The sequence below is a fragment of the Trachymyrmex cornetzi genome, unplaced genomic scaffold (genome assembly GCF_001594075.2).
Source record: "Trachymyrmex cornetzi isolate Tcor2-1 unplaced genomic scaffold, Tcor1.1 scaffold108, whole genome shotgun sequence".
Lineage (NCBI taxonomy): Eukaryota > Metazoa > Arthropoda > Insecta > Hymenoptera > Formicidae > Trachymyrmex > Trachymyrmex cornetzi.
This window is the reverse complement of record NW_017295631.1, coordinates 341,440-366,929: the sequence shown is the minus strand read 5'-3', so window position 1 is coordinate 366,929 and position 25,490 is coordinate 341,440. Positions and strand designations below refer to the sequence as shown.

Here is a 25,490-nt window from a genome sequence, read left to right as displayed (position 1 = left end):
TAAGAAACAGAACTTGCAGAGTAAGAGATGAAATGCGATGACGAGATATTTATTCCTTCGTGAAAATAGACAAAACAAGACAAGAATGTATTTACCGAATCCTAGGAAAATATGTCTCTAATATCTACGGCGGAACAACCAAAACCGTCACTCAAAAAAATGTTAAGATCACAAACGTGAAAACATCATTAAACAAAAACGAGAACAATTGTTTTTCATGGAATAAAAAAAGCAAACGTGCAAATAAATAATAGGAAAAAATAAAGATAACATTTTTAAAAATAGATAAAAAAATAAGCTCAGTTCTCATATTTTGAATATATTAGACAAATTTACAGATTTACGGATTTTGCTATACTTATAAGAATAGTAACAATAGTAAAACAATAGTTTTTCAATTGCAGAAATTTTTTTTTTTAAATTATCTCTAAAAAAATATAATCTAATATTCCAGAAAAAGCGAGAAAGACAGCTCAACCAAAACTAATGTAAAAGTTATTTAAAAAACAGTAATATTAGGCTCAAAGGAATAAATCAATAATATTAATAAGTAATGCCTATGTAAGACACTGAATGTTCATGTTGTGAAAAACTTTATTCGAAGAATTACATTAATTGGTAAATGTTTCGACCCTCGCTTCGGGTTCTCTTCGGTACAAATTATATTAAACGCTATGAATATTGTTTTAAGGCTAACATAAATTGCAGAATGTGTCCTTTGTTCTAATAATGTACATCAAATTGATTGATTTGCTATATAAATGAATTATATGTATGTTATTATCATATTATTAATATATTATAAAAGGAAGGATTATAAAAGTTATTATTGAATATGAGACCGTTTAGGGTCAACGACTCATGCCGAACACAATTATATGTTACACGAGGCAATTGTTATTGACAGAAGATCAGGAAAGTGATTAATCAACACGTAAATCACATATTATTCTTGAGTTTTGTTTGCATGGCAGAAGCAAGATATGTTAAAATAATATTTTTGTCCAGGCGAAGCGAAACGATGCGGAGCTGAGCCGTGCTGGTCCAGGTGTGAGAAAAACGCGGCGCACAATGGAACGTCACTCTCGCGTCCATTGAAGGAGCCTTCGCGATCCATGTGCACCACCCCTAAACTATGCCGCCTAGATGAATGGATCGCTCGGGCCCCCCTTTTCTATTTTACCGTCAGACACAAGCGCGAGGGATGCAACCCGGCTTTCTCATTCCTCCGTTTTAGCGTCACGTATATTTCACCCTACAATCATCCACCGTGGACAAATACCCTTATTTGTACACATCCTGTGCATTGTGACGTAGCGCGCGGCACCCACGGGCTCCGACTTCCGGCGAGCGACGCAGTCCGTTCCTTGCTCCGTTTTCCTCCCACTTTTATTTTTCTTTCCCGATTGCAAAGATGGGTGGAAACGGTGGAACAGTTCATGTACCTGCTGAGTAAAGAGGAAGCGGAGTACGCAACGAATTTTCTCGGTGTAATATTAAACTTCGGTGGGTTGGGCGATCATTTGATCCACACTACGTCTGTTTCCGTTCAAGGACCCATACTGGATCTTCTCTCTCCACTCTCTTTCTTACATTAAGACTCCCCGGATGTTGGATAGGCGGAACGCCTAATTATACTTAAATTTCGTGACCATGATGGTAAGGTTGAAGCGTGACCGTTTTCTTCTAAGAAATCCGAAAAGTTGAAGGCAGTTATTATTAGTAATATTATTAGCAATATATTACAATAATAATTTTAGAAATTTTTTATATATATATATACATTTATATGTATATAGATATACATTTCAAGATATCTTATATATATCCGACTACCCAATAAAATAGTCTACAACTCTCTAAACCATATAATTTTTAATACAAAAAATACTTCATAATTAATAATCTTTCTTGTTAAACAAATTTGGTTATAAATCAAATAAACATTTTTTTCAAAAAAAGGACGAGTGTACACGCACATCTAGATGATGTAGCGAATATCGTTTCTGCTTATCTTCATATAATAACTGCACTCTTTGTGAGGGTCTATTATAATTATCTACGCTCTGGTCCATAATATGAAATTTCTGCACGGCATATAGCATAAAAAACGTCATCTTACTTTCAACCAACCACTTTTCTACTACAATAAAACTGCTCATTTGGCGGCACTTGAATACGAATCAAAATTAACTTTGTTCACGGGATAAATTAAATTTCGTTCTTTGTCGTTCGTGAAATCATAATTCTTTATGGAAATCATATTCTTTATCTTGTAATAATATAGAATTTAATATTAATTTATACTGTAATAACTAAAAACTTTAATTAACAATTGTACATTTACTAATTATACATTTAATAATAATTATATATTATTAAAAATCATACATTTAAGAGTTACAATTTATATATTAAATTTTAATTACAAAATATATTTCCGTTTGTCATATTTTACACATTGTGTGTTACACATTTTTGGCTTCAAAGGGATAAAATAATTGAAAAGTTATATGGAAAATTATTTTCTTGTCTTTTATTCGATATCGTCTTTGTATCGATGGAAAATTTTTCAAGAAATATTATTAATTATTTCTCACTTGAAATTATCGATCACTACCACGAAAACCATTAGTTATTCTATTACAAAGAAACTTATTGTTATATATAAATGCTACATCAATTACATTAAATATGCTTGCATTTTCATATTACTTATTATTTAGTTGTTTATTAATTTAGTTAATATTTATTTATTCAATTTCATTATTATCTACAGAGTCCTTCGTTATTTAAAAAAAATTATTTGTTTCACGAAAAATATTCTAATCCAAGCTATGAAATATTCGTAGCGATTCCTTCAGCAAGCTGGCCTACATTTCATGTAGGCCGAATAATTCGGTCAGGACCGAAACCTCGGGGCAGGCCATATGCTGAGAATACGACGTATAATTACGAGGGATGCTTCTTCATGGCAAGTCAGTAAGGGTGGGGACCCACGAAAACTCGAGAAGCGCGCAGTGGGGGACGCGTGGTTATATAAGGAGGTTCTGAAACCCTGAAGGACTGCAGTCGCACCGAAATTCCGCTCGTGGAATCCACGCCCGTGGCCTTCGTGTCCTGCCGGCACGATCTGTGCTCGATTAGACCGCGAAATATCTTGGAGTTTTAATCGCGAAAGAAAATAATAATAGTAATTTTGTGGTGAAAAAAGTGAGGAATAAGATTCTTTGTTATCGAAGATGAGGATGAAGATCGCATGGCTTCCGGCGCTGATATTCTGCGCGACCTTGGCCTTGGTAGCCGCCAACCTGGATCTCGGACCGATCATCAAGCTCGCACAATGCCGATCATCGTGTCTACGACATCACATGATCGCTGGCAACTGCTTGAATATAAATAATATTAACAGGCGAATGTACGACTGTGATTTGGTAATTAAGAACATCTTACATCAAATCATCTTTTTTAACTTTTTTAATATTCTAAACTATTCTAAAGAATTCTCGGCAAGTACTCACAATCAGTATATATATGAGATAATTGCGTACGACTGTCGCTTTCAGAAAAATTTCAAAGAAAATAATGCTTCTTATTTATAATCAACAGCTTATTTATGAATCAACTGTGATGTTTCTATAAAACTGAAATTAAAATCAGGAAATGTAAACATAAAACAATATATTATATTTTTCGTGCCACTTATCGATAAACTAATTAAAAATTTTATGATTTCATTACCAGATTCACTCAATACAAAATTTATCTGTAAAGTGCATGCAATATGCATAGTATACCTTTGTTGCAAGATATTTCATATTTAAAACGGATATTTAAAACCAATAACATAAAATTCATACAATATAATATGCATTTTGGCAAAAATTTCGATTATTAACAAATAAAAATAAAAAAAATATTAGTTCCACGGAAAAATAATTATCTACCGTCTGAAACTTTTAGTAATATTTTTTAAATATTTTATTTAATTATTGTTTGTAAAATAAAATTTGGAATTTTAAGTGTATAAAAAAAATGTAGATATAAAAAGATAAACTGATAAGAGAGTTTGTTCTTTTATTTCGAACTAATCGTTTAATTTTAAGTGTTTAAATGTTCCAATATTAATATTTTTATTTAAAGAAAAACCAAGTCATATATAGGAATTTAAAAAGTATCCCAATGATTGCAAAAATGAATAAAAAATAATATCAATTAATCAATAAATATAATTGTCTCCAATAAATTCACAATGGAATAAATATTAAGTTTTCTGTCATCTACTTGAAATTATACATAAAAAATACGATGTATATTTAAAGATTTTCTATATTATACAGATATTTTTATTTAAAAAAGAAATAAATAATGTTCGCGCAACGTAATGTCATGTGTACCCTACAGCATATACACAGTATTTTCAAATTCGCGCCCACAAAGTACAAGATGTGATACTTTATGCTGAAACAAATAATTTTTTTCTTTAACGAAATTGCGTCCAATAAATAATTTTTGCGCTTATTTGTTGACTTCAATCTGCTCTCCTGCAAAAACTACTTATCGGACGCAATTTTGCTAAAGGAAAAAGTTGTTTTTTGTGCTAAAACGAACAACTTTTTCCTGTAGTAAAATTACATTCAATAAATAATTTTTGCGTTCACTCATACAACTTCCGCCTGCTCTCCTGCAAAAACTACTTGTCAGACACAATTTTGCAAAAGGAAAAAATGATTTTTTTTTGCGTAAAGTATGATGCTCTGTACTTCGCGAGCGCGAATTTAAAAACACCCTGTATATACATACAGACAAAAAAAGGCACCAATTGCAGCCGGAAATCGGATAGGGTGTCGATAAATCTTTAGGTGTCGATTTTGAGAGAGAGTGCCATGGAAAATCACCAGGTGTGGTCGCCACCCCCTGAGCACATATGGATGAGAATCGAAGTTAGGGGGGATTCGGGGGACGTCCAACAACGCGCGCGCGAGGGCGTTGCTCATTTTATGCTAAAGGGGGTGTCCATTAATTTTGGGAGATCCATCGATTCCATGTCCCACGAGAGCGAGGGGGCCGAACGTACAAATTTATGCGTGGGCCCCTGTGACGAATACAGGGGCGAGGGAGCATCTCGCATTAGAATAACAGCCTGTAGAGAGGACGGGAATAAACTTTTAACGAACACTATACAGTTGGTCACCTCCTCTTCCTTTTCTTTGAGAAAAAAGGACGATTCATATACTGACATCGAAGGAAAGGTTTGCCACTTCGCAACCATGATTGTTTTAACAAATAGAAGAAATAATAATTTCTCGGAATAAAGGAAGCTTCTGCCTAATTCTTGAATATAAAAGTTTCATGTTTTTTCACGTAGAAACCGAATTTGCGATAAAAAAATACCACGTTCTATTTAAAAAAAATCGACTTCCAGTTTAACTAACCCATTTTCGTTCGGAACCGAAAATTATATCATCGTTCGATAGAGCCCGATTTACTTATCAAAATTTTCGGGATTTTTGATGAAAATCCCTTCTCTCATTTTTAAATGAGTAGCACGAGTTAGTACGCAACCTGATTTTGAATAACGTAATTAATTTTTTATTAAAAAACAAGGATTATGCATTGATAATACTTTGCCTAATACTTTGCCTAGTAAGCATCTTTCAAAAAGTTCGCAGAATTTTTGTTAATTGAAAGCGGATTTTCTAGTTCTTGCCTACTCCTTGTTAATGTCACAATAATATAATTTACGAGTAAATATGAACAAATAACATAAAAGTAATGTGTTTTAAAACGTAAATTCTAATGAATGAATAAAGTATGTATGTATTTATTTAATATAAATGTTAATTTTTCTAAAAAGAATATGTTTCCATTTGTCTATAAACATTACATTTTTTATATTTACTTTTTTTAAATAATATTTGTGTTATATATATAATATATGTACACACACACACACACACACACACCCACACTTTCTAACATATTTATTAAATTAATACATAAATTTGAATGGATTGGGACATGTGTTAAATTTAATACAAATTTTCCATTGATCTACATTTTTTTTCTAGTAAATGTTTTTCTTTATTTCTTTTTCTCAGAATTTTTTAGCCTTGCTCTATTGTTCCCATTTTCCTTCAACAAATCACAGCTTTTCGTCCATATGTTTCACTTTACGAGTCACCATCAAATAAATAAAACATTGATTTTTTTAGATTAAGATGACACCTCTTATTTTATGACTTATAAAGAAATTATCGTAAGTCGATAACTTGGGCCCAAAATTATTATTGATTGACAAGCGCACTGAGTGGATTTGATTTCTTTTTAATTAATCAATACTGAAAATTTATGGATTCCAAAAAAAATAAATCATACAGTATACGTTTTAAGCGGAAATGTGATTAGCCTAAGTGTACGATATAGAAATATTTAATAAAATGAAAATATACCCGTGATCCTGAATTTCTTTTGGAGTGAGGGAACATCTCGGTGTGGCTTTCGGGAAATGTCATTAGCGAAAAATCACGAGGCCTTTCGTTTCTCCGAAGCAGAGACTTGGGCTTAGTAAGGGTACGCGACGAAGAAGGGTAATCGAGAATCGGAAGAGAGAGAAAAAAAGGGAGAGACAGAGGTAGACTATGAAAAGAAAAGGGCAAAAAGAATTTAGAAACAGGGCGAGCCCGCTCGAGAGTCGGTACCCCAATAAATATGAAGACAACGACAACGACGATGCCTGTTGTGCCCGGAACAGGTTGGAGCTAATTCAGTTCCCCTTCCTTTTTGCCTGTTCCCCCCTTTTTTACCTTCTCGCGGTGTTTCGCTCTCTTCCTCCTTCTTTTCACCTCTTCTTCTTTCCTTTTAAATCGCTTGATTCAACGTTTTTTTATTTTGCCCTTTCTTCTACATCAAACCCTCTCTCTCATTCTCCCTTTAGTAACTCTTCTTTCTTCTCGTGCATCCCATACATGCCGTGAGAGGTTTTGTTTGCCGCTAAATCTCTCCCATCTGGACTTCTCAATCCTTTAAAAAAAAATTTAAGAATTCGAGAATTTAGAGATTTGAAAACCCAGAAATTCGATAATTTCTATAAATAAGATTTTGTGAATTTAAAAACATGTAAATCCAAAAAATTCGTTATTAAAATTGAATTAGATTTTCATTTAGATTCCTTTTTTCAGTGCTGGAATACTTGTGAAATCTTCCGTTTCTGGGACAAAGAAGAAATCAATTGTACGCGAATACACATGCACACATCTCGTGTAAGTAAACAAAAAGTTCTCATCTTTTTATATTTAATCTGGGGTATTTCAATTATTATATCTCAATTTTTTAATTTAATTTTAATTTAGGCAAACTATATACGACTAAAAATTTCGAATTTCGTTAAATTTATCAACATATGTATACATATATATATATATATATGTATATATGTTGACGAGTTTAACGAAATGTGAAATTTTTAGTATAAAATATATGAAAGAATTAAATATATATATTATGTAGTAGATACAAATCAAATAAAGAAGACATCAATCCAATTGTTTGAGTATTGATTGTTCACTAAAATATTTGCGCTGTTTATCGTCGCTGACTCTCATTAGCCTACTATAGTTTTGTTTGTTATATTGTAAAATATACAATCGAGTGGAATTTGAAAGATACCATTCGTATCACAGCTATATCTTTTTTTTAAATCTTTTCGAAATGGATTTACACGCAGTTTCAGATCGTCGTCTTTAATCGCGGCTTCGAGTTTCCGAACCTTTTATAAGTGCGCAGGTAACTTAGGTCGATCTTTCTAGTCCTTCATTACGCCTCGGGGCAAAGGAGCTTAGCCATCCAAGCGCGAGGAAAATCTCAATTGTCGTTTGAGAATAAATTTCGATTCGACGAGAAAGAAAGGACGACCTCTCACAATAAAGATAAAGTAGAGGGCAAAATCCTTGAAAAAGGCTACCTCAGTCAGTTTTCCAAGGAGATCCAATGTATGGATAATGCTAGCTCTAGTAAAAACAACCGGGATTTTTCCAATATTTAGGGAAAAAAATTATTTACTTCTTTCTTCTGCTATCTATCTTTTTTAATTTTAATTATCCTACAAAAAATTAAGATTTATTAAATGTTATATAATCACACAAAGTAATCGATTCGGTAATCGATAGAAAAAAATTCAATTAATATATATTTATAAAACTTTATCATTATCTCACATGCAAACTGATGTCATAATGTATAATATAAATACAATACATTTCTTATGCACTTTTTTGTGATCTTATAATATAATATCTTTCTGTTTCAGATCCAAGGTTGCAAAACTGCGTACACATTTTATCAAACACGCGGTACGGAGGAAGACAAATATGAGCCGACCAAATTACCAGCTCCTGAAGAAAATAAAACTTTCCATATAAATAACTATGACATTGCCGTAATAATGCAAAAAAATGAGAAAGGAGTATGGGAAGAAGAAAATTATTTCTACGCAAAACAGCAGCCTGCTTTGATACCTGGCGGCTGGATCATCGTCGTCACGGATGATGGCGTGGTCAAACACTACAGGTATTTTGTCTTCTTTAATGTGATCTTTACGATACTTCCACAAACAGAGAAAAAAAGAATATAAATAATATAGTAAGAAGATAATTTCAAATGAAAATACAAAAAGTCTAAACAGAGATAAATTTTATATTTGATAGAAACGTTTCAAAGCAGTTAGAGCCTAAAGGTTTAATATTCACAACATAAAATAAAAAACAATATATTGTCTCATTTATTGTGATTATTATTAACCGTTGTTTGTGATGAGTTTGTTTCAAAGAAATGCGAATATTATAACCGAAACAGCATTTCTTTCAAAAATTACTTCCGTAATTTTTAAATAAGATATCTTTAAACTTCCTTTCTCTTACTTATTTTTATTATTGATAAAATCATTATCATTATTATAGTTGGGATAAGTGGTGGCCAAAACTACAATTACTCAAAGCCGGTGGCCCTCTCTACCAAGCCTATATCACATGGGAGGATTGGCAAATTCAACTGAAGGATCAACGCGAAAGGATTACCTCAAATTACTTTAAACGCCAGTCCGTGAAAGAGAAACAATATAAATCGTCTTTCGTCGTTACCTGGCAGCAGGAGACCGGAGACGGTATTATGGGCAACCAGGTAATTAAATGTTTCGCAAGTGAATTCGAATCTGACTCGATGCAATTTCGACCTCTTTACGACTGTTTCGAGAAACAAAGTACTTTTAAATAAACTCAAATCCTTTACAATTAATTAAAAAAATAAAAAAGGTATCAAATAGAATCAAGTTTTTTACAAATATCATTTACAGTCTTACTACAATAGTCTTCTGTTTATGCTTTTCTCTTTCATATATTTAAAATTTTCAGTAAAATGACATTTTTCTGACAATGAATAATACTTAAATTTCAAAAAGCAGAAATTTAATAAGAATTCTAACTTAAAAAAAACGAAAAAAAAGTATTAGTAGTGAAATAATAAAATAATAAAATTTAATAGCAATATTTCAGTAGTGATATTAAAATTTATTTTTAAAATATACTGTTTCTTCCCAATAACAAAATATCTCGTGCATTTTTAAATATACATTTATAAATCTTGTTTAGAGATTGAATATTTTGCGAACGAATAAAACTATACTTTCTAATATAAGTAATGTCAAAACCTAACTAAAAATCAGATATTTAAAATAATTCGAATTCGTGCATGTATAATATTGAAACTTGTTTCTATCCTTACAGGTAACAGACAGCGAATCGGCACAGATTTCCTTGCCGTGCGGTAAATATTTGGTCAGAATAGCCACCAACGATGGTCCCGGTAGCTACCCGATCGTCGTCGACACTGGCGACTGCAAGAGTCCTAAAATATCGATCTGGGACCTATATAAGTACATCAATGATCCGAAAATTTTGATATTTATTTTCTTTATGGTGGGACTCTTCTGTTCTATTCCTATTATATATTTATTTAGACAAAATCGAATAAAGAATGGAAAAAAGAGTAAGATGGAGGAGGGCTTGACGAAGTCGGAGAAGATAAAGGAAAAAGTCCTGAAGCAACAATTGCAAAATAAACTAATGGATCGAGTGCAGACTAGCTTGGAACACAGACACCATAGTCACACTACGGACAATCTACTGTGGGTCAACGAAACGAACATGAATGTTAACACGAGTATAAAAGCACAAGATGCGAATGCGAGCACGCAAAACACAAAATGCGAGAAAGCAAACGTGATTCAGAAAAGCTAGATAATCTTCTAACAAATTTGATAGAACATTTTTTTTGCTTAACTTAGCAAGAATAACTCAGGGACTTTACTTGCTCTCATGGGAGAGCGTGGTCTTCCGCTTTCAGCATACACGATGAAGGGTGAATTGGATATCACCCGTTTTGTTGCTACGAAGCCAAACAAATCATCTTGGCATTCCTGACACACAATATCTATATATAACATATTTATCAAAAATTTAACGACAAAGATTTTTAAGAAATTTTTTTACACTTTATAAAAATGGCCAACAGATAAATATAATAGAATTTATAATTCTTTAAAAAATCACAAATTAAAACTATTTATTTGTGGAATAAAGTAAATTGTAAATTTCATGGATAAATAGTTTAAGATTCAGTGAATATATTTTTAAAACTAATTGGCACATACTATATTTTTGGAATAATGAAAGAGAAAAATATTGCTATAAAATTTGTTAGATTACATTATTATTGATACTACATATATTTGTTAATATTAAACTGAATCTTAGAGTAGCAGTTTTCTCTTTAAACGAAATTGTCAACAAAAGAGATAAAATATATAAATGCAAGTGCATACGTTGAGAACATTATTGATTCGTATGCTATTAAATTGTTTAATAATAGTTTTGTAAATATTTTATAATTATGTGTGCGAAGGCAAAGAATGTTGGAAGATCAAATGTACAAAGTTTAGTATTATAAAATATACGAATAGTGAATAAGAAAATAGCGATATTAGTTGAAATTTTACAAACTCTTAGACATCTTTTTTACATAATGGGGTACATAAACATATGAATGATGTTCTAGCTCAATGCAATGCAACGAATAGACTGAATTCTAAGAGTTCCTATCGCCGAAAATTGACAAGCAGCGTTGAACTCCAAATATTTATTTGTAAATACATAGCTGCAGTCTTGTATAATATTTGTATTATATTATAATTCGTAACTAAATAAATATACGTCAAGACCAAAAATTCTTCTTCATTTTATGTTACATATTTATATATATATTATTTCGCCTCTATATATATCTCTCTCTATATATATATCTATATAGAGAGAGATAAAATGCAAAACTTTTTTTATTTTAAAAAACATACATTTTTTATATTAAAAAATAAACAATGAAAATATGATGTGTTATTTCGTGAACTTAGCACGATACTTCCCCTTCTAAAATACAAGAAAACGATAAATTACTACTTTTGACAACAATTCTTGTTAGTGCTATTCGAATTCTACCAATATATATAATTTGACAAAATTCCAATAATTACCATTCCAACAATTACTTTCTATACACTTTAAATATAGAAGCTTGAAGAAAAAGTATAATGCTGTTTTCTATATTTAAAATATATAAAAAATGATAACTGTTTTGAAATTATATACCGACGCCTGAGCCGTATCGAGGCGAAATATTGTATAGAAAGTGCTATATCGAAAAAAACATGAAGAAAAGTCTATGTTAAGAAATGAATGAAAAGTGATCTATTTCGCGTGAGGCGTGAAGATTGGTCTATGTCGAAACGCATACGAAGTATGGTTTATATCGAGAAAGTGAGAAGAACGGTTCAAGTCGCATAAAATTAAAGAAGGGTCCATATAGCACAATATTCACTACTCATAAATTACACAAATTTAGTTACAGAAAATTAAATAATATATGAATAAATGAATACAAGAAATAGAATTGAGAATCAAGACGATTCCCGTTTTCAGTCATACCACTATAAAATTTATGAGAAGAAAATATACTGTGCTATATAACTTCTTGTTTAATTTCATGCGACTTGAACCGTTCTTCTTGCTTTCTCGATATAAACCGTGCTTCGTATGAATATCGTCATAGATCGATCTTCACGCCTTATGCAAAATAGACAGCTTTTTATTCATTTCTTGACATAGATCTTTCATTATGTTTTTCTCGTTATAGCACGTTCTACGGCTCAGGCGTCGATACATTGATTTTCAAATTATATATAGGATAATATTATTTTCGACATACGAAAAACATATACCAATATAACACTATTAAAGATAGCAAAAATTAAAGTATGCTTTTTACATTTTAAAGATGATCATCTTATCTAATCCTACCCTATTATTGGTAAAATTCGAGTAGTACTAATGAAACATTCGAATAGAAAGGACCGGGGCCGGTGGTCACAGTTTTTGATTAATGATTTTTAGAAAAAAGTGGATGCCTGATTTTAAAATATTATATATACGTATAATATACCTACATCCTCTTTAGATATTAAAAAAATATTACTCGTGAATTCATCATATCGTAAAAATAAGTTATTTAAAATGAAGCTGTGAAAATGTGACAATTAACCCCGTGTTCTAAGTTGATTGTCACACGTTCTAAGATTGGCAGTAGCTTATTTGTTATGAACAACACGTATATGAAAAATACAATTTTTATTTTAATATCAATTCTATATTTTAAAAAATAATAGTAATTATAGTATTTTAATACAAATAAAATAGTTATTTTAATTATAAAATATGTAATTTGTTTTTGTACCGTAGTTTTTATATGAAAAATAAAAAAACATATAAATCTATATAAAATATAATATATTTGTTTAGTAGTTCTCTGTATATTCTCTGTAAGAGAAGTATATTCTCTGAAAATATGTTCTTTAAAGATATTAAGATTAATTGTCACCTAACCTCGTCTCATTTCGGTCAACCTACCTCACATAGCTATTTTTAATAAAAAAAGGTTGTATTCAAACTTTGAACTTTGTCAGGATAATGATTAATTAATTGTAACACAGATCTTCTAAGACATATCATTTTCTATGAATACAGAGATATCGCGATTAATAATTCCAAAGACTTGTCAGACAACAAAATAGATGATAAGAAAAATACTCATCAATTTCATTTTCTTAAAAACCGTAAATAAAATAATACATACAATGTTTATGATGCAAATCATTTTACACAATAAATTAATATTATATCAGCAATCTACAGTAAAAAGAAGAGCTATTTTCTGTCCTGTTTGTGTTATAAGTATTTTGATAATCAACTCCGTATAATAACCAGCCCCGTCTTCCCTACTGTGCTAAAAATAATATTTATCGTTCTCTTGTACTTTAGAAGAGAAAGCGTCGTGCTAGATTGCAAAGTTAGTACACCAAATTTTTATTTTTGGTTTTTTTAGTATAAAAAATGCTTTTCCATTTTTATAAGGAACTGTATAACTATGGAGAGAGAGAGAGAGAGATAGCTATTAAAACTGTCATTATTCTTTTTATGTTAATAGAATGTCGTGCTAACTTTACAGATCTATAAACCAAGACGTGTGTGAAGTTAGTATCTCATCTTTTTGCATCGCAAATTTTAATGCAAGTTCCATTTATACCTGCAATAGTTCCATAGGTTTTATATAAATATAATTTTTGATAGATTTTAGAAATAGTTCCGTTGATTTAACTAAAAAAATAACATTTGAAAATTTGGGCTGCTAACTTTCTGTGATATTTCAAAATTCGAAAAAATTAATTTATCAAAAAACAAAACTCGAATAAAAAACTATTTATAAGTAATTACTTATAGTTGGCTTGGAGAAGTATCTTAGAAGACTCTTCTTATAAATTTTCGAAATAATTTTTTGTGGAGAAGGCCCTTTCTCTCTACTTTTTTCAGCCTCGCTTCTCATCCACAGGGGGTATTGAACTCGAATGACGCGATGAGTTTGTAAAAAAGTCAGAGCTGTACCAGGCGAACGTACGTTACTTACGATACATGCACACACGCACGGTGAAAAGTATGCCGTGACCTCGAACAAGGTCCCGTTATCCTAGGCTTCGCCTTGAACGTCTTCGTCCTCCCAGTCTTGACTCGGAAGTCAAGCCACGATGATGATACCACTGCTATTCGCCACCTTTCTGGTCAACTTCCCTCATCAACTTGCACAATCAAACGCGAACAATGGATTAATCAGGATTGCTGCAGTGTTAGGAGCCTCCGTGCTGCCCGTCGGACTCGCCGCCGGGCCCAGGTATCATAAATCACGAGCATAGATCTGCTTAGATCGCAAGTAGTTCATTTAAAACCAATGGCTAATCCTAAATAATTTTTTATACAGAACCTAATATGTATATATATATATTTGTCTATAATTATATAATATTATATATAATTATACATATAATTAAAATTCATATTTTATATTATAATTAAAAATTTTTCGAATAATGAAAAATTAATTTGTCCGCACTGTACATCTATTATGTCTATATATTGTAAAATTGTATGTTTTACAAAAATATTTACAAAAATAAACTTGAAAGAACTTCAGTAAAGTTCTATTATTTGTTAAAGATTTGTCTCTCTCTCTCTATATTACAGAATTATCATATTTTTATTACAATATTATTAATTATTACATTATTTATTACAATATTATTAATTACAATATTATTATAATATTATTACAATATTATTACAATATTATTACAATATTATTACAATATTATTACAATATTATTATAATATTATTATATCATAAATTTAAATATTTCCTATAATCTATATTATTATCAAAAAATTTTTATTATTATCTCGTTGAATAATAAAAATCAATTTTTTCTCATTTTTTTCCAATGAATCACTTAATCGTAATCTTCCCTGATATAATCAATCGGTTTGAAAGGATATAAATCACAATCACGATTAAAATAGCACATAGGGCTTTGTTGAATCCTAACCGTGTCAATGTCATCCTACCTAATCGACAGTTCCTTATCTTCAAGAATGCATCAACTAAGTGATTTTTAAGAGATTATCTCTTAAGTAGGCGGTAATCCTTTCTGTTCGTTAATCACACATTCTTCAACCATTCTCGAACGTTGTTTTCCTTGGCATAGTGATTAAACTTCTTTTTCACACGAGAAAACGTATTTGTAGAACTATTAATAAACATTCGTCTGATTTATTAAAACGCGAAGAATCTGCAAAGAAACGTTCGCGATGACATTTCGCAACTTTTACATATTGATAGATATTTATATATGTCGATAGGTATTTACGTCATTATTTCCTCGGATTGACAAGAATATAAAACCTTGTTACTAATTTACAAGTTTCAATTTATCAACATTTTATTAAATTTAACCATATAGATATGTTCCAAAATGGAAAAAGCAAGCATGCGAAATACCAGCATCTCAACACCCGAATTCGCATTATATTTGCGACGAAGCTGGTGAAGTGAAATGTTTGCCAGGTATAAAGAATAATTTATTAAATTAGATCAAATTATACTTTGCAGCTAAATTAAAATAAATTAAATTAATTTAATAAAAATTAATGATTAAATGATTAAAATTTGTATTATTTTTTTCTAACATAAAGTTATAATAAAACATTATTTAGGATGGACTGGAGATCTCTGTGATGTACCAATTTGCCGCAAGGGTTGTGATCCTCTTCAAGGCTACTGTCGGCGACCAGGAGAATGTCGTTGTAAGTTAGGTTTCTACGGCGAACTGTGCGACAAATGTGTGGCTTTACCAGGATGTCAGCATGGAAGGTATAATCATTTGATATGTAATGAAGGAAAAGTGCACTTTAGAGATTATATAAATTTCTCAAAGCTTTACATTAACATAATAAATCTTGCATGAAATTTGAATTACATTTTAGCAAAAATATTATACATATCTATTTTCTTTTATTAAATTCAAATATTATATATTAAATAATATATGCATGAATTATAAGTATAAACATAGAACATTAATTTATTATTAAATTAAAATTTAGTTATTACTAAAAATTAAATTAATTATGTTAAATTACCGTTAACTTATACTTATTTTATTTAGTTTAAAATGCTTTTATAGTGTAACTAATGGATCGTCCACTTTTATCATCAATATATCATGAAAATCTTTTTTGTTCTATTTTTTCAGCAGTTCAATTTTATAAAACTTTTTTGTCAAATTAGATAAAATTTAATTTTTATTACTTTTACTTAAAAAATATTTTTTTAGATTTTACATAGATACATTCCTTTTCTTCATGTGCTAAATGCGAAAATCGAACATTGTTTATATTCATGAGAAGATTAAACTTTAATTAATTGTTCATCGATTTCTCATTATATATGTGATAACTCCATAACAATTATACTAGATATCGATGTAGCGCCCATGCAGCTATAATGCGGCACGATTTATCGTGCCCCACACGTAGGATATAAATTGAACGCCGCTTGAATAACAACAGCCCGTATCAGCTTCGCTTTGCTTTCACCTTGGTTGAGCGAAAGAGCCTAATTTCCGTGTAACACGAAACGCTTCCTCGCTTGGAGCAGTCTCTCGTGACCATCGATCGATTCCGTTTGATAGACATACAGGGACTTAACGTTGAGATTTTCACTTTCAGATGTAACGTGAGCTTCGAGTGCTCCTGCGATCCCGGTTGGAAAGGCATGTTCTGCTCTGAGCCGATTTGCGCGCCCGATTGCCTCTCCAGTCAGGGTTACTGCGACAAACCCGGTGACTGCAGGTGATTAATCTTGTACCTCCTTAAACGCGTTCACGTGCATACTCTAATTATTGCAAATATTTTCACCGAGACTGATTTTACAAACTATTAACCCCGAAATATTAGACTTATCAAAAATAAATTTTGTGTATTTATTTGCTTTCTTTTATAATATTTATTATTTATTATTGCTTGACTGAAGTGTATGGTTTTTTTTAATGATAGATTCTCTACTGTGTGTAGTATTATAGTATATATTATTATAAAATAATAGATATACTGTAAAATAAAGTATAATAAGGAATTGAATTATTTAGAATATTAGAATATTATAAAAGAAATATAAAAAAACATATTCTATAAATTTAAAGATATAGAATCATAATATTAGATATAATTGAAAACTTTTGATGCAATAAATGTAACATAATTTAAATTCTAGGATCTTTCTTCAAGATTCTATAGACACAGATGTATAGGAAAGAGAAAAATCAAAGCTCTCTCGATGTATTCTTTCTTTTAGATGTCGTTTCGGATGGCAAGGCCCCAAGTGCAAACAGTGCGCGGTTCTGCCGGGTTGTGTTCATGGGACCTGTCAAGGACCCCTCGAGTGTCGGTGCGATCCAGGTTGGACCGGACTGCTTTGTCAAACACGTAAGTTTATTCCCGAAAGCAAATAGAAGAGAAACTCTTCCCAGAATAAACTGAAATGTGACTATCAACGAGAATCATCTTATTTTTGTTTATTTGGACAATAGAGAATGGGAGAGAAGGAATTTTTCTACAATACATACATATGTAAGATTCTTGTTAACCGACTTTGATACCATATAAAATATATATACATTGAAATACGCAAGACTTGTTCAAAAAAGAAAATGCTATCTCAAATCACGTACGTGTGCCGTTCAACAATCTTTTCTCGGAATGCTAGAAATATTTCTCCTTTAAAAATCTCTTGGTAGAATAAACATATAATATATAATATTACTGCATTTATCTTCCTATCCTTGCGATTTTATAAAATTAAAAAATGATTTTTTAAAGAAATTAATATCAAATTAATTATTTAAGAATTATTCTTAAGAAACTTTTAATCTAAATATAACATATTTTACAATTAAGCTAAGACTTAAAATGATAATATAATAATTACATTAAAGTTAAAGTTAACAATTTTTCATTATACAGTTATGTACTAAGAAATCTGATTTCTAATTTAAAACTCTATTAATTTTAATCTTTTATACACATGAAAGTTATAACATTTTAATTGTAATAAAATAATTAACACAGAAAAATGATATACAAAAACTATTTCCTTTTAATAAAGATTGAATTCTATAAACACATTTTTTAATTAATATAAAATTGATATAAAATCATTAATATTAACTCTAATAACTTTATAATATATCAAGATTGAATAATATTATATAATAAACAGATTAATATAATTATATAATAAACCGACAATACAATACATAATATACTAAAATGTTGTTTATTAGCGATCTGCGCGCAAGGATGTAGCCGGGATCACGGTAGCTGCAGGCAACCAAATACGTGTAGATGCCGCGTAGGCTGGACGGGACCCAATTGTACCGAATGTGTACCATATCCTGGATGCGTGCATGGATCATGTAAACGACCATGGGAGTGTCGATGTGAACCCGGCTGGGCCGGTGACCTATGTAACGAAAAGCTCACATATTGCGATGAGCATCTCGATATTTGTCGAAATAACGCTACTTGCATCAGCATGACTCATGAGGATGGCGATTATAGGTAAGACAGAGTAAAATTCAATCTCATCGTGATTGCATTATAGGTTTACATTCAATTTTTTAAGTTAATTACATGTTAATCTTTTATACGTTATAATTATATCATGATATAAACACGCGCGCGCGCGCGTCATTATTTTTATTATTACATTAAAAATTAATCACATATAATTTTTCTTTATTGAAAGAATTAGTGGTATTCTACCGTTTTTTAAATTTCTAAACTCGTAATATAAAATTCGCTTAAAATTTAATAGTAAATGAGTTTTATTTGACTGCTTGTAATGTTCAATTTTTTAATGTACAATAGTTACATGATCGTTTATGTCTCTTTAGAAATATTAGAAATATTAGGAAATATTAGAAAAAATTTGTTGAAAAGGATTCTAAAGGATCTTTAGAAATATTAAGAAACATTCGTTTTTTTTGTAGATGCATCTGTCCTCTGAGCTACATGGGCCGGCAGTGCCAGATAAAAACTATGATACCATCGGTGGAACTGGTACCACCGATGCCCGATGTCACTATGGAATTGTCGCAAGACGTTCAAGACCTCGGGGATAAACCAAGTATCGAAGAAATTTCAAACGAAGATAATAAACACGGGGAAAAACCTCCTAAAAAAGAAGAACAGACTGCGGAACCTCTTGGGCCCATTGTGATTACCGATCCACCGATTACTAGCACCGCAGATCCAGCCGCGACTGCGGGGAAATGGCCGATAGAAGAACCAACGACTGAAAGAGACGACGAGAACGAGACATAAAATTGAATTATTGTTTGAAAGTTTATTTATTATTTCTCTACTTATTTATTTATTTATTTATTTAAAGTCATGCTTGATTTAACTATTTCATAAAATATCCCGAGATTGATTTAATTTCTTTTCTTATAAATTGTTGTAAACCTGTGTTTAAAATGTAAATTATTTAAGAGGAATTATTTTATAATATTATATAACTGATAAATTTTATTAATTCATTGTATCAATTTAACAATATATTTGGAGGTATATTATATTTGTGTTTGGAAGTATCCATTGCAATTTAAGTAAGGATTTTATTTTTTTAACCTTTTTCCTATATCTTTTTTATTATATTCTCATTTTTTATTCTTACTTAATAAAATATTAAATAAAATCCGTAATGTCAATTATTTCTTTTTTGAAAATTTACCATGCGATCTATATTTTATAAAACTCATGAAAACTCGCCTTATAAACTGTAGAATATTTCTCATTCTATTTATCGAATTTCTTCGCTATTGTGTAGGCGAGAGATCCTGGATCGCGCGATCTAGACTAGCGGAACAGGGATTTTCGAGAAAGCTGCCCGACTATCTCTGGACCCAACTGCTACCTCTAGTAGATATAAGTAGGATGTAAGATATCTGAAGTATATCCTGCGAATGTGAAGAAGGGAAAAAGAAAGAGAGAAAGAGAGACAAGTACGTGCCTGGATACATAAACCTCTCGAAGTCACGCTTCAGTGATCACACATTCGATTCGATCTCTCGATTATGCGTGTGCATGTGCCGTTTTCACAGATACGCCGCTGCGATCGGCTTCCCACATAATCGGGCGCCGCCAGCACAGTTACATGCATCGCTTGCGTAATACTAACGTCGACTGCATTTCGCCCTCCATTTCGCCGGATAAAGGGACGCCCATGGAATACGTGAGAAATCGAATATCGCGACGTATTTCCTATTAGCTTTAGAAGAAGAATGCCTATCATCCATCATCATTTAATTTTCTATCTTTACATTGTAATTTCCTCATTGTTCAATTTTACAATTATAATTTTTTATCCCAATCAACACACGATATTTAAAAAATATTTCTTTAATATTTATTTAATAATTTTACATTAAATAAATATTTTAAAAATATTTGTAAAAATATTAAAAATAAAGTGTACATTAAATAAATATTTTAAAAATATTTGTAAAAATATTAATAATAAAGTGTGCTAAATGGGATAGTATCATAAAAAATAAGCAAACAAGCTCTGTTCAAAGTTAAAATTACAATATATATATATATAAATAGAACATCAATTGAATGATTAATATGCTGATATTATTTAATAAAAGATAAGGGTTATCGGAATTTCACGGAAGTCTCCATTTTCTTTCCCACATTTTTCACTGATGTTTAATAAGCATTTATTTAGATATCTCGTGATAGATAACACGAACAGATATTATGAGATTTACATTTATTATACGTTATGATTGCGTTGCGTCACGTTATGCGGCAGGTGACCCTACAGACCAGCTTTCATCTATGAATTCTTCGATTAATTAAAAATCGACTTTTTTCAATAAAATGTTACAGAAAATTATTATTTCTCGGAAGCTGAACTTTCTAAATAGGTTAAATATCTTTGTAAAAAAATACTTTTACGTAAATTAAATACTTGGTACGAGGCACTACCGTGTCTCTTGATAGATTTATCCTTCAATATATTACTACAACTGTAAATACTTCCAAATAAATTAAATTAATTTTTAATTTTCTCGAAATTATAAGCTCTTTTATCCCAGTAAACTGCACTTAAAACTAAATATTTCACTAAAATCTACTATCTGCTTTCATTTCTCTATAGTTTTTTTGAAAAGAAGCTTTCTATCTTCAACAGCCTATAATTTGGAAATTGTATCGATAAGAGAAATTAATGACATATTTATGTTAACAAAAAATACAATTCTTAAAAATTTGACCATAGGTAAGATGAAAGTTGATAAAACACCCTGTATATTAGCATTAATATGAAACGCATTCGATCCGCTCTCCTTTATAACATATAGAAATTGCGTACAATTTGCCTCCAGGTATTACTCAGACCTACCGATTCCGCATCTTTCGTTATACATTTTAGCGATAAAATCGCGATAAAATAACTTTCTACACTGTCACAGAGAGAAGGAAGCTCCGTGTTATCCATTTGTCGTTATAGGTACGCATATATAAAATGCAACAACATGTTGCTGTTTTCATTCTAGTTATTCATGGAATGTGGTCCGATGCTTTTTTTCACAGCTTCCAATCTGCATTCGTTACTTATTAGTCGCCTGTATCGAAACTATAAAGATAAAGGAATGTTCAAGCTACTTTGAAGGCTTTAAAAAATCTAATATTGCAAACTTTCAGATATAAAATTAAAGTTACGCACAATTTCATCGTACGATAATATTTTTTTCAAGTTTCAGTACATAAATAATTCAATATTAACCAGAAGATAATAATTGCGTAGAACAGCAATAAGCAACACGATTATATAACTGCTTAACTATTTTACAGGATCATAAAAATGATCGCATTTTACGAAACGCGGTTAATCGCGATGTTTGACATGACGGAACAAAGTCACAACAAATATATAATTGGCATGCGAGGCTCTCGTCACCTTGTAAAAGCCTGACACTAAATGAATGCGGCCGCTTTATTGCCATCTTAACTCACGAAAGGGTATTGTAAAAGTCACTACCGAGAAAAAAAATGATGTTAAACGCTCTAGCTATTTGTAGAATGTTTTATTGAAATCATCTACATCATTTACATTGACATCATCGGTTACCCTCGTAAGCTAAGAGATATAAATTTAAATGAGTGACATATTAAATTGTATAGCAGAACTCCTCTCTCTCCCCCTTCCATAAATTTTTCAGCTCTTTAGTAAGCTTTATCATATATTAATTACAAAGAGGTTGGGATCCTTGATTGTAATTAATTTATTGATTGAATTATCGACATTCTTGATTGGCTTTCAATTTATTAGAAGAGAAGGTGGTATTATGGCCAGTGCAGATATGGTGGCCTCTCTTAATATCTCCGCTATATAGCGAATCCTAATGATTACTTATGGAATTATTTGTTCAGTAACTCGCCGTTACACCATGACGCTAATATGCCAATACTCAATAGCCAGCACTTATTATAACATATTTTTACTTTCAAATATTTTGAAATGTTTTTAAGGTACATTTTAGTATTTAATTACCTACTTCCTCATTTTTCTTAATCTTGATTATTACACAAATATATGTATATTTGGGTGTTTTGTTTGCTATGTAATATTTTATTTGATTGTATATATTTTGAGTTATGCAAATTTAAACAATAGCATGGTATTTTGTTAATTTGACCCTCTATGCGCATTGATTACTCACGGTCTCTTTTCATATCAAAATAATTATTTGATAACCGATTGTAGCTCTACTGTTAATCTATAATTTATATTACGTATATATTACTATTTTTAATACTGAGCAGTTTATATGCAGAAGTTATGTGTACATATATACATTTATTTGCATACATTGTAAAATATTTTACTTTGTAACCAAACGCTGTGCTTTTTTTAAATGAAACCAATTTTTTAAATCTATCTTTGTAGGAGGCCAAATTACCATCCCTGTTTCTCTTCGAGTCATTAATTAATTCAGTGTCGCCACATTTTTATAAATAACGTCCTATGTAATAAATATTTCGCAACTTTTAGTTTAGAATGAATTGAAAACATTTTGACGAATGTAATCGTTAAGTTTTCAATTTAAATTTTGATTAACTAAGTTATTATATAAAATGTAAATGAGGAGCCGTAATACCACCATCTCCCCTATATATATTGCTTCAAATACAATATTTAATATAATACTTCAAATATATATAAAAATGGATTTATTTTAGTAGAAATTTTGGAAAATTATTTTAAGCCAGAAGAAATAAATTTTATTCAAGATATTAATATTTTGATATTAAAATAATGTTAACATCAACTCATTTATCAATATAGCATTAAATCAGATGTAAGATTATAAAAAATGTGTAACATAAATTTACTTTAGGTAGTCTAATAATTATAAAATCGTATTTCTCTTTTATAACTATAAATCCTAGGTTAGAAATATATAAACGAATTAATGATAATTGCGACATAAATAGGTATACATATCACTAAAAGAAATACTTCCCTGATACTTGTTATAATTATAATTGCTGTTGCGCCATAACTGGCACGTGGTATACATAATAAAGAATTAATTTAACTATCTTGAAGTGCATATAGCGTTAACGTTTATTCGCCGTATTCGTCACGCAGTTAAATTTGTGCGCGTGCTGGCTGACAAAATAACGAGGTAGCCGGAGTATATAGTCGAATACGTAACCATTATCCTTCCTCGTAATAGTGTCTGAGAATGCCGCGCCTAAAAAATTCCTCCATCTCTTTTGATAAAATCTTGTCGAAAAATAGAAGCCATCAAGAAAACCGTAACTTTTAATTCCAAAGTTGTTTACGTCACCTTATAAATAATTAATCTCTATTTTGTATCAATAACAGAAATATGCGCTTCTTTGTGTGTGTATGAATTATTTTTCAATATCTCATATAAATAAAAAAATTCCATATACTTCATCATTTTGCATATTTACTTAAAAAAGAGGAACAATATAAAGTAAGATAAAAATGACATATTTAACTTTTTTTTATTATAGAACTTTTTTAAACAGATTCTGAAATTTGTTAATATTTATAATAAGATTACCAAAACGTATTAAGCTGTAGTTTTAAGTTATTAATTACACGTGGGAACAAGATCGAAAGGGAAAAAAGACGTAAGAGTGCATCGAGTAAATCGATGACGCGATCGGCTGCTTCTAGAGCGAAACGACCCAGATTCTACTGTATGTGCGCGCGTGTAATAAGTTGGTATTACATCAGAAAGCAATATATACTCACGTAAAAGCATGTATATTTATCATCACTGAGAACAATCTTTAAGGCCCATCTACAGACTTGATACATTCGAGACATCCAAAGAATTTTACATTCCTGAACTTTAAAAATCTTAAGTGTTTATTATGCCTATAATAGATAACACTACGGCCCGTATTCAGAACGCGCTTTTATCGATAAAAGCGCACTTTTATCTCTGAAATTCTATAATATGCGTGACGTAAAGTATGGTATGTTAGCGTGCTAACATCGTAAGCGCGTTCTGAATATGGGCCTATGTTTACAATAATCAGCTTCATAAATATATAAAACTTTAATAGATAAAACGCCAAGTGATAAACGATTCTTATTTCATTTTTCACGTTTAATATTTGTAATTTTGTTTAATATTTCTTTAAAAAGGAATTCAATATAAATGTCTTTTAAATAAGTTTATTTTTTGGACATTATTATTTTTAGTCATTGTATTTGTAATAGAAGAATATTAAATAAAATGTATATGAAATGTATATTAAATAGAATGTCAATATAAATGTCTTTTAAATAAGTTTATTTTTTGGACATTATTATTTTTAGTCATTATATTTGTAATAGAAGAATATTAAATAAAATGTAGAATATTAAATAAAATGGATATTCTTCGAATAATTTTCAATTAATCATTTTATTTTTTTTTATTCATATCTTTATCTATAATATAAACAAAAAAGAGGAAGTAAATTAATTATGTATTAAATAGCGCTAATCAATGCTGATGCTAGTTTGTCTTATTTTTCTATCTATAGTAAATGACTTAAATTAGAAATAAAAAAACAATTAAATTACTTTCAATATATTTTTTTCATCACTCCTAACTCTTTTATTATTTCCAAATTTTCCTCAAAGAATTCGACAAAAAAATCAATGCTCACTGCGTGATGCTATTGTGGATACTAATAGAATGCACGAGTTAAAAGGAAAATCGGTCTTACAATTATAGTCCTCTGCTACAATACTCGGCTCGATTTTCATTACAATTGCTCGGAAAGCACGATTAACAACGTCGCGTTGGTGCAATTGCGGATCTGGAATTTTTTTGATCGCGAGTGCGAGAACGGCGAAGGGCGAAAGGGAAACAGCTCTCGTGAAAGCCCCCCCTTTTCCCC

General features: G+C 30.4%; 2 protein-coding genes across 2 annotated transcripts; both read left to right on the top strand.

The window, feature by feature from the left end:
- The first annotated feature begins 3,083 nt into the window (after positions 1–3,083).
- On the top strand, positions 3,084–10,513 carry LOC108760488 (uncharacterized). The gene is made up of 5 exons (XM_018506481.1): positions 3,084–3,434; positions 7,182–7,262; positions 8,309–8,568; positions 8,958–9,177; positions 9,780–10,513. Exons 1-5 carry the CDS (start codon positions 3,243–3,245, stop codon positions 10,290–10,292), a joined length of 1,266 nt encoding a protein of 421 aa, XP_018361983.1. The 5' UTR covers positions 3,084–3,242; the 3' UTR covers positions 10,293–10,513.
- Positions 10,514–14,168: 3,655 nt separating this feature from the next.
- On the top strand, positions 14,169–19,392 carry LOC108760464 (CG1567-like). The gene is made up of 7 exons (XM_018506471.1): positions 14,169–14,325; positions 15,449–15,552; positions 15,702–15,858; positions 16,716–16,838; positions 17,341–17,471; positions 18,329–18,605; positions 19,037–19,392. The coding sequence occupies exons 1-7, from the start codon at positions 14,183–14,185 to the stop codon at positions 19,368–19,370; spliced, it is 1,269 nt and encodes a 422-aa protein (XP_018361973.1). The 5' UTR covers positions 14,169–14,182; the 3' UTR covers positions 19,371–19,392.
- The last annotated feature ends 6,098 nt before the right edge of the window (positions 19,393–25,490 follow it).